Here is a 10,914-nt window from a genome sequence, read left to right as displayed (position 1 = left end):
TGCCAGGGGCTGGGCTATGACGCTCGCCAGCTCCTTGAGTACCCTGGGGTGCAGATTGTCAGGGCCGGCTGACTTGAAGGTATCCAGTTAAGGTATTTGAAACCTTGGGGCGTTAGTAACTTGTCATCTGCTGAGTTCTTTACCACTACTTCCTGGCAATTTACCCGAGTAGCAAGGCTTGTAGCAGTAAGGTGTTCTGGTCCCTGTATGGGTAAACACAACTCTAAATCATCAGGACATTCCAAAGGTTATAGATTGCTTATATTCTTGGTCTCTTCTGTTACATTACTTGATGTAATCTTCCACGTAGGAGAAACCTGAAGAGGGGTGTAAAGCAGGTGCTTTGTTGCAGATGAGAGCAATTGTGATTTGGAAATAATCGGGACTAAGCTGACACAAGCTATGTATAAGCCTCTTTCCTGAGATGTGGACATAATACTTATGCTCCAATTCAAACTGTGTAGTCCAGATCCAGCACTGTGGTAGGCAGAGGAGCTATGGTTCCCAGGTGAGCCTCATGTATAACTTTATCCTTCAGGTGAACAACTTCTGTGATAGCAGAACTTTGGAATAGGTCTTATGATGTTTTTCTTTTCCCTTTGGATATAAAAACCACCAGAACTAAAACCTAACATTTGAAATCCTTAAACATTAAACACACTTAAACATTAAACCCACTTTAATCTTTCTAACTGTAAAAATGTGATGGCTTCTTCCATGTAATTGCTTGCGAGAGGATTTCTGAAAAACAGAAGCTGTCTGTTTTCAAATTGAATTTACTCCTTTCTCTAATTCCTGCATCCCACTGGGCCCTAAGTCTTTTGTATGAAGAAAGAAAAGGGGATATTTGTTTTCTAAAGGTGGGGGAAAGGAATGGAATCTAAGTGGATCAGCAGCATTCTTCTGTGAGAGGTCAGAATTACTGGTCTCCAAAGAATGAAGAAGCTTCTGGGATGAGAAGTTGGTCAACAGTGTGAAATTTAGTGCAAGAAGAATGATCAAAAATACAAGATAGGTGACAACTGGCTGGATGGCAGTACTGTGGAAGAGGATCTGAGAGTTTTGGTGGACAACACTCAGACTGAGTCTGCAGTGTGATACAGCCACACAAAAGGGGAGTGAGCTTTTGGGCTGTATCAATAGGAGCACTAGGTATAAGATATCAAGGGTAATAGTGCCACTTGCCCAGCCAAGGTGGAGGTGGGGGGAACAGGATGTGGGTGCGGCAGAAGGCACTGGGAGCATGGGTTATGCCCTACTGCCACTTGCCCAACTGGGGTGGGCAGAGGAGGTGCAATGCAGGCATGGCTTACTTGGGGTGGAAGGGGACAAGTGGCAGCAGGGCGTAGCCCCCGTTCCCAGCGCTGCTGCATCTACATCCCACCCCCCCGGCTGGGCAAGTGGCAGCAGCGCCTGCATCTCATGCCCCACCAGCTAGGCAAGCAGTGGGCTATGCCACTTGCCCCATTCCACCCAGAGAAAGCTGCACCTGAATCGCATCCTTCCCCCCAGCTGGACAAGCGGCAGCAGGGCATACCTCCTTTCTGAGTGCTGCCATGTCTGCATCCCCCTCCCCAAATCTCGCACCCCCCCCGCCCCACCTGGGCAGCTTGTCTAAGCCCCAAACCCAATCCTTCCTTCTCCCCTTTGCCCACCACAACAGACTTACCAGCTGTCCAGCATGGTGAGGACTGCTGCCTGTTTAGTCCATGGCCGAATCTCTGAAGTGGTGCCAAATCTTTTTCGATTCAATTCAGAGGCTTCCAATTCAATTTGGACCTTTTAATTGGTCTCCTGATTTGATTTGGATTCAGAGATTCAGTTGCCGAATTGGGCTGAATCTAATTGGCTACCGAAGCATCACACAACCCTACCAGGGATGGAAGTAAAACTCACTGGTCTCATTTTTGGAGCCTTTCTGAAGATGGGTGTTGTGCTGGCAGCCTGCCAGTCCTCTGGCATAGAGGCTGTTTGGGTTGCATACTATTGCCATCAGTTCTGCAATTTCACCTTTGAGTTCATGAATATTATCAGGTCCTAGCAACTTACTAATATTTAATTTTACAATTTGTTCTAAAACTTCTTCTGTTGTCAGTTCATTGTAATCCAACTCTTCAGACTTATCCTCTAGGAAGGATTAATCTGGTGCGGGAGTTCACCTGGTGTCTTCTGCAGTAAAAAAGATGCAAAGAATTGATTTAGTTTCTGTGCTATGGCCTTATCATCCTTGAGTGCAAGCCATACTCCTCAGTCACTAATGGACTCGTCGATTTTCTCACTGGCTTCCTGATTCTGATGTATTTAAAGCTTTTATTTTTAGCTGTAGCATCTTTTACTAGTTGCTCCTCAATTTTTTTTTTTTTTGGCTCACCTTACTTTGCTTTTACACCTGACCTGCCAGAGTTTGTGAGCTTTCCTGTTTTCCTTGTTTGGGCATGCGTTCCATTTGTGAAAGATGTCTTTTTGCCTTGAATGGCTTCTTTAAGTTGGCTATTAAGCTATGCAAGGGTTTTATTGGACTGCTTGGCACCCCTTTTGATTTATATGCTATACACATTTCCTGAGCCTCTAATATAGTATTTGTAAACAGCTTCCAGGCTGTCTGCAGGCCTGTTAGATTTTTGACTGCTCCTTTTAACTACTTTCTAATTTCCTCATTTCTGTATAATTTCCCTTCGTAGAGTTGTATATCAGTATAGTGGGTTTTTGTGGCTTATTCCTATTAGGATGTTGAATGTAATTGTTGTGGCTGCTGTTACAGAGCAGCTCACCTGCAGGTGCCTTTTAAACCAAGTTCTATACATTAATCAAGATTAGGTCTAGAATTGCTTCTCCTTTTGTGGATTCTCAGATGAGTTGTTTTAGAAAAGTCATTTCTTACATCCAGAAATTTTAGCACTGTCTTACCCTGATGAGATGTTTACCCAGTCTATGGGAGGACAATTTGAGGCTGCCTTTGTTTTGAATTATACTAAATTTGGCTCTTGACTGTTGCTGAGAATATTGCTTTTTATATCTAAATCAGGGTGGCAAGGATATGTCCTGTGGGCCACATCTGACCTGTGGAGCTACCAAAAAAGCTTGGAAATTGGGGGAAGGGTAGGTGGAGTCATGGCCCACCATCAAACTCCAGAGTATGGAGCCTCAGTGGGGGCATCTGTTGATGTCATAGGGGTGAATGATGGGTGTGTTAATACCCGAAGCTCCCCGATACTGCTTGCTCAGCTGCTGGAGATGGATCTGGATATGACCTGACAGGAGTCCCATAGTTTGGTTTTAAGGGTTGGGGGAAAACCGGGGGGGGAGGATGGGGAGGGGAGCGGGACAGGGGAATCAGGAAGTTTTGACACCACTGATTCAAATGAGAACAAAAATCTACTTCCTGAGGGAAGATCTCAAAAAATGCCAAAGGACAGTACTTTTTTGAGTTTTTTAGCCATTCAAAGTAACATCATAAAGAAACAAAATTGCTCGTTTTTCTTTAATGCAACACAAATCTACCTTTTAAGTATGTGGTTCTTTTTATGTGAGATACGTAATGGGATATATAGGACACCAGAGTAGTGTAAAGATACAAGTGCTGGATACTTGCTAGTGTCTGGGCAGAGCAACAACAGGAAACTGATATTTCAGGAATTTACTGTGACGTTGCTCCAAGATGAAAATATCTTAATGGGAAATTTGAAAAAGGTGAAAAGGAGTTTGAAACTGATGTTTGTTGGGTTCACTAAAGGGATCAATTGATGGAGACTTTACTCTATAAAATGAATTATCTTTTTTAGAAAATGTAGACATGTTCTAACTCTTGACAGTGTTCTTGACTGTCCTATTAAATCAGTTAATGATTTGAAAGAAACAGGGTTGGGACTCAGATAACACCTAGATTCACAGTTGTGCACAGGCTTGCTGTTTGACTTAATCTAGTCACTTAATCTCACTGTGATTATTTAAGATGGACAGGATGATTTTCCAGTTGTCTTGTTTATTTAACCTGTAAACTCTTATGATCGGGTACTATATCTTAATATGGATGTAGAGTACCTAGGATAATGGCACCATGATCCCAGGTGGAGTCATGAAGCGCTACATTAATGGAGGTAGCTAATCAGGGAGGAGCAGAAGGTATCTGATAAACCATTGCAGCAGCATATTCTGAAAAGTATTCAGTTAAAAGTATGCAAATTGGAAAATGTCCTTACAGTGAATGTTCAGTTAAGAATGCAACATGGCATATATAAGAGAATGTATTTAATACTGAACTTGATACTCTAGGACAGGGATAGCCAACCTGCAGCATACATGCCTGAAGTGGAATGAATAGCCTCTGTGTGTGGCATGTGGTAGATTGGGCACAGGCAGCACAATGGCAGATAGGGCAGAAAGCTGAGCAGGAGATTGGGAAGGGGATCAAAGTGGAAGGGTACCAGGCTAATTTTGTGGCATGCTTCCCAAAACGGTGGCCCCCATTGCTCTAGAACAGGGCTGCCCAACTTTCAGCAGCTGGGGTCACTGGCCTTCCAGGTTGTGTTATTTTGTCCCCCAGGAGAGGAGACATACGCTGGAGAAGGGAGTGTATGTGTGCCTGAGTATTGCAGAAGCAGGAAGAGCAATGCGGGGAGGGTTTGGAAGTGGCATCTTGGCAGGGACAGCAGGCCTCAGATGGTTAACAGAGAATTGTACTCTCTTTTTCAGCATAAGAAAAAGAGTTTGGCTCTTTATAAGTGTTTGGCTCACAGCCTGCCAGTTGGACAGTCCTGCTCTAGAAAATACCCACAAAGCTGGCTTATATGTGTTTTTTAAAAATTGCCATTCAGTTTCCTCTCTCAAATGTAGCTCCATTTTATTTCCCTATGGTAACCCACACTTTCCCTGTCAGTGTTATAAAATGAAATACTATTTTTCATAAATATGTACCTTCTAGACCGGAACTACTTTTATTTTGTCTATAACTATAACTATATTGTCTATAACTATAACTGCCTTCTCCTTTTCTTGATGTCCTCTTTTTCATTTCAACATGTCTTAATATATCCAATCAAAAACCAGATTCTCCAGGACCCTGGTCTTGTTAGTAGCCTTTGCTTATTGGAGTAATTCTATTGAATTCTTTGCTGCAGTTAATATGCATGAAGATTATTTATGCAAATAGCATTTTTCAGTATTGGTCCTTTATTTTTTCTCTCTCCTTCCCCACCTCTTCTTCAAGCATAAATCCAACTTTCATCCCTAATACTAGCACTGAATTTCAGCTTACATTTGCAGTTTAAAATGTTCATGAGTGCTAAGTTTTGAACTCACTGAGCTTTTTCTGTTGAATCAAGAATTGGTCCGAAGCCATTATTATGCATATAAAACATACTTTGATGCCAGATATATGATAGTGAGAGTGGGAATGGGGAGCAATTTTTGGCAGCTGGGAGCTTTTGGGTTGGATTTGAGAGCACAATAGCTGTATCTAATAGACCCTCTAAGCTTTGTACTATGTAAAACCTTTAAAATTCACAAGTGTGTGCGACAGTCACTTACCTAACGTTCTTATGCTGAAAAAGTAAAATTTGAATCCAAGACAAATAGACTGTGAAAGCATATCGTATAGAATCAAAGGATGCAAAAGTCTTGACGAACTGTACATGTAACCAATTTGGTTTTATTTATCACTAATTATTTACCAGATTTTGGTCAATGATAGAAATAGATGGTATCAATGGCAGCTTATTGTTAATTAAGCAATTAGGCTTAGAGGATTATTGAAGCTGCATTACATTAGTATTCTTCAAAATCTATCTTGCTCTTTCAAAAAAGATATATAAGGTCTTATTTCCAGTTTCAAAAGCTGTTTTAATGTTTTTAACAGGTAATGTGGACAGAATTGCCGTGCCAGAATTTTCATCTCCTCATCTGTTGTGCTATCTTGGAATCTGAAAAGCAGCAAATAATGGACAAGCATTATGGTTTTAATGAAATACTAAAGGTATCTTACTGTTATGTAGTCTTAAGTTAGCTTAAGGTAGCACTTTGTGGGTGCATCTACATGAGACACTTACTGCAATTGCCTAATTAGCTCCGCAGTACATGTCTCATATCTACATGTGCAGTGCTAGTAGGATGGAGGAAACTAACTCTGCATCAGGTTAGTACTTGTAAATACAAATACTATCCTGCTGCAAGGTTTTTTTTTATAGTTCACAGCAGCACATGTGTAGACGCTGGAGAGGCTGGCTGGGGTATGAGAGTGCTTCACTGTGGGGGCTGCCAGCTGGCTAGCCCTGCATTGGAGCACCCTTATGCCCTAGCCGGTCCTGTCACAGCACATTTGAGTTGGGTCAGAGCAGCCCTGGTTTGGCAGGCTGACCCCTGGGCCCCCTGCCAGCTGGGGCTGCTCTGACCTGTTACAACGTGCTGCAGTCCTGGGCGCATATGCAAACGGTGTGCCCAGGAACAATAAAATCTGGCACATAATGCGCCGGAGCTTATTGCTTGCATTAATTGCACGTGTAGACATGCCCTCTGTAAGCTTTTGGGGTTCTATATTGAATAAAGGGCATAGATACATGGCGTGTCTTCTGGAGGGTTACATTTAGTTTACTTTTTGCCAATTCTGTTTAATTCCAGAGCTCTTTAAACAATAGGGCAGCTGGATAGATGTGCAATTATTGATCATGTACTTGTGCTAAGAAGTTAAAACCTAATGATGAGCTAATAATATTTTCAACACACTAATAAGTAGAAAAATAGCATTGTATGTTTTTATCAATCTTAAGTGTTTTAATTTTAATTCTGTTAATGCTCCCTCTCTAAATTTATTTATCAGTACCGCTTTGAAAATGGCAGTTGAATTTGCCTGATATACACTAAAATGTTGCATTAAATTTGATTTAAGTAATACTGCTATGGACTCTTAAAGATCTTTTAAAGGGCTGGGCACCTGCTATGAATGGTTTAGCACCTTCAGTGTTCATTAATTGATGAAAGTGGAGTGCATTGCAGTTTGGTTCCCTTAATCTCCAGTGTGATACTTACAGAAATATAGTAGAGGAAAATTATTTTTAATGCAATAATGTATTTTTCTAGCAGACCATTTGTCACTTTTTTATATTGTTTGTGAATATATTTTTAGCATGTCAATGAACTGTCTATGAAAATTGATGTGGAAGATATACTCTGCAAAGCAGAAGCAATTTCTATGCAGATGATGAGTTGCAAGGTAAAATTATTTTAACTATGTCTGCTATGAGCATTCCAGACAATAAAAAGAAAAAAGTATGTTTGGCTGTAGTCATATAAATGTATAGCTTTTGAAATGGTTCAGTTTTTAGATAAGATGTTATGCTTTCAGTCTTTGATTGGATGTTGACAAAGCCCCATGCACCTGCATAGGCTTGAATTCTACATTTCATATCAAACTAATGCTGCTGATGGGAAAAGATGAAGTTTTGCTCTCTTCAATCATTATTATTTAATTATTAGATTAGCTGTGTGTAGATGACCTTTGGTATGTGGGGAAGGGTCATAGTGAGGACCTAAGTTAGTCACCTATAGAATCACAAGCAACATAAGACCATAGTTTGTTGTGGGCTTAACAATTGAATATTGTTTTGGTTTTTTTGAGCATCTGAAAAAACTTGGTAATGTTTGATTCAGATTTTATTCTGACCAGGGCAAAGATACCATTGTTAATCAGATGCAGATTGCAAGAATCTGAATCGTCTTTCAAGTCTTTTCAGAAAGCAGATAGTTTTAGAACATATTTAAGTATCTTAAGTACAAATCAGAGTTTGTTCTTTTAACAATTACATTCAAGAAATAATTGTTCTTAAATGTTTTGTTCAATTTTAATTTGTAAATTTTATAACACAAGTACTTTGGTGGTTTTTTCCTCCTCACAGGAATTACCTCAGGCAGTCTGTGAGATCCTGGGGATGGAGAACAGCACTGCAACAACACCAGATTCAGACACTGGAGAAGAGGAGGGTGGTGTGATGAGTAATCTTAAATCAACATATCAGAATATCTCAATGCCTCTAACTGCTGCCAATGGAACAAGAGATAATGCTCAACAGATGGCTGAAGTGCATAGATTGACACCTGCATAATTATACTTGGCTAAATTGAAGAGAGACTTTATTCAGCTAATTTTTCAAGCACTTGAGAGGTCACTATTTAAATTTGGCATTGATTAAGCTTTAAGGTTTTGGAAGGAAATTCTGTACTGTAATGCTGTTGCATTAAAGCTTTACAACATGACCTGACTTAATTATTTTTGTAGTTACTTCTACCAAAATAGCCTTTTGTTTTCAATAACATTCCTTAATATTTTTGTAGCCAAGTGCATTTTCTTTTTTGCTGATGAACTGGACATGAATTATGATTCAGAAGTGACTGACTTGGAAATGATGCATCTGCTGAGCTTTTGGTTGTGTTACTCTGAGCTTGGGTGGTTCTTCTGTTTGGTTAAATCAAAATGGGCAAACTAGAGCTCCTATACACCATTTCCAAGCTGAAAAAATTCTGATTTTTCTAAAGAAGGAATACTTTGTAAATGAATGGGGTTTCTCATTCTTAAGTGTTTACAAAAATACTTCTAAGTATTTGCTGGTTGAATGTAGATTTGAAATGGACTTTTTCACCTATTGCAGTTTAATGTCCAAGTACTAAATTTTGTGTAACTGGGAGTGGATGAACCAGTATATTTCCTGCATTTAACATTTCTTCACACCCATATATATGCACCCATGCACACCCACACACATACTTATTTGTGAATACTAAAAAGATAGGCATATTTTCAATATTTGAGTCAACTTGACTGTTCATTCATATGCAAGTCAGTTTGACCAGATTAATATACAACTTGGACTGTTTTTGAAACTATTTTCTAAAAATAAAGGTAACTATTTCATGTGGATATATTAAGTTCTACATTTGGTGTAATTTTACATATAGTTTCTTGCAAACTTTAACTTTACTAATAATGTTTATCTTTGCTAATCTTATATAAACTGATCAATAAACTCCTACTTACACTATTTTTTATGTCAGACTATTTGGGGAATTTAAAAACAGGTGAAAAATGCAAAACAGTAATCAGAGATCTTAATAATTAATTCTTTTGTATATGCAAAAGGCAGTGTGAGTTTATTCTATGACATGCTCTGACCTTTTTAAGTTATGTGAAATTTAACATAACTGATTCAGTGTATTCATTGTTATTTGGTAACTATTGTACATATAAAATAAAATTCAAAGCTTATTTAGTGCTTTTAATTAAATTGTATTTAGAGAAAATCCTTAATTGTCCAGTGGCTCATATATGAAGGAAAGATAAAGAGGGAACATAGCTAATGCCAGTTTTCAAGACATACATCATATTTTGAGTGGGTAATGGGGAGCAATGGGAGATTCTGTCTTCGCTGAGTGGAACATTTCATTCATCATCTAAAGGCAGGTTTAGGTATTAGGTATGAAGTATGTATTTTCCTCCCTCTTTTTTTTTTTTTTGGAGCAGTTTACTATTGAAAATGGTACTTTTACTGTCCAAAACAAATAAATGTGACATAAGTCTTCAATAGATAAATTAAATCGTTGCAATAACTTGAGACCGGATTATAAACATCTTACATCAGTAGTGAACAAACACAGCAAAGGGTTAGTTGAATCAATACAGATTTTGTTTTTAATATTGTCAACATGTTATCTCCCATCAGTTAATAAGTGAGAAACCCGGTGAACAAAAATCAGTGATATTTCAGCATCTCCTCAGTCTTTCATTTCCTTTCTTACAGGAAATTACTTTGAAGCATTATGATGCTTTTGTTCCTTTTTGAACATTGGGCTAATAGGTGATTCATTTTACATGAAATAAAATCTGTTACTTGTATTTCTGTTATATTTGAACTGAATGCGTCAGTTACTTGAATGAGTTTTGCTTTAGTATGTTCTAGGACAGAATGTCTTGTTTTATTGAGAGCTTGTAAAGTATTTCTAAAATATTTGCATGTGACAAAAAAGGTTAAGTGGGCTGATTTGAAGCCTTAAGTTCTAATTGGGAGTGTTTTGGGGGCTCAGTGTGAGTGTGCCTTACTGTAAAGTTCCTGTAAAAAGCTTCATAATCATGGTACTTGTATGTATTTTCCACCCTGGGAACATGTGGTAGTTTAGACCTGATAGGCCTTGGGGACTTCTGATTGGTTCCCCATGACTTTGTTTCATTGGGTGAGGCTAGATAGGTATACCCAAGTTAAAACTAGAATTTTGTAACAATTTTGATGGGAGTGCAGCTGACTGCCTGAGGAGAAAGAGGGATGTTTTGACAGAACTGGAGAGACAAAAGAGTAGTCTTAAAGATGCCAGAGTAGGGAGAGAAAAGGATAGTCCTAGGAAGGCCAGAATGGAGTCCCAGGAAGAGCAGAGGGAACGGCAGTGCCATAGTAAAGACTGGATCTGAGCAGTCTGATGTGCTCTTTGTGACATTGGCACTCTGACTCTTTGCCCCCTAAAAGAAAATACCCACTCTCCTCAGGTGCTGATCAGAAAAACCCAAACTCTCCAAGGTAGCAATGTTACAGATCACCTGGGGAGCCAGGAACAGAGCCAGTGGCTTTCCTCTTCTGAAATCATGGCAAGCAGTCCTTCAGGAGCAGGAGACTAAAGGAGGCTGCTTCCTGGGGAGTCCTAGGGCCGAGCTTTCTCTGAAAGGGGTGTAATCTGTTACATCATGGGAAAAAAACAGGTTAAAAGATTACAGATTACTCATGCCAAGTTTTGCAGTTCTAATGTATCATCTCATGTATTCAGAATCCCTCCAGAATGTACAAATGTAGTATGTACCATTACTTTTCTTTTAAATTCTGTCAAATCTTTCTTAAAAGAGTAAAGAAAGCCCAGTTGGTCAACTAACTCCTGACACACCCTCCC

General features: G+C 39.3%; 1 protein-coding gene across 2 annotated transcripts in view; it reads left to right on the top strand.

Annotated features, from left to right (window-relative positions):
* The window catches only part of TBC1D15 (TBC1 domain family member 15), a 66,485-nt gene extending 57,198 nt beyond the window's left edge, over window positions 1–9,287 (top strand). For both annotated transcript variants that reach the window (XM_019543204.1, XM_019543203.1), the window contains 3 exons: window positions 5,855–5,971; window positions 7,118–7,204; window positions 7,887–9,287. In XM_019543204.1, the coding sequence (XP_019398749.1) occupies window positions 5,855–5,971; window positions 7,118–7,204; window positions 7,887–8,093 (411 nt within the window). In that variant the 3' untranslated portion in view covers window positions 8,094–9,287. The remainder of the gene's footprint in view (window positions 1–5,854; window positions 5,972–7,117; window positions 7,205–7,886) is intronic.
* Window positions 9,288–10,914: the final 1,627 nt, after the last annotated feature.

The sequence above is a fragment of the Crocodylus porosus genome, unplaced genomic scaffold (assembly GCF_001723895.1).
Source record: "Crocodylus porosus isolate Cpor-Errol unplaced genomic scaffold, CroPor_comp1, whole genome shotgun sequence".
Taxonomy (NCBI): Eukaryota; Metazoa; Chordata; order Crocodylia; family Crocodylidae; genus Crocodylus; species Crocodylus porosus.
The sequence above is the reverse complement of the archived record's forward strand: the minus strand, read 5'-3'. Positions and strand labels throughout refer to the sequence as shown.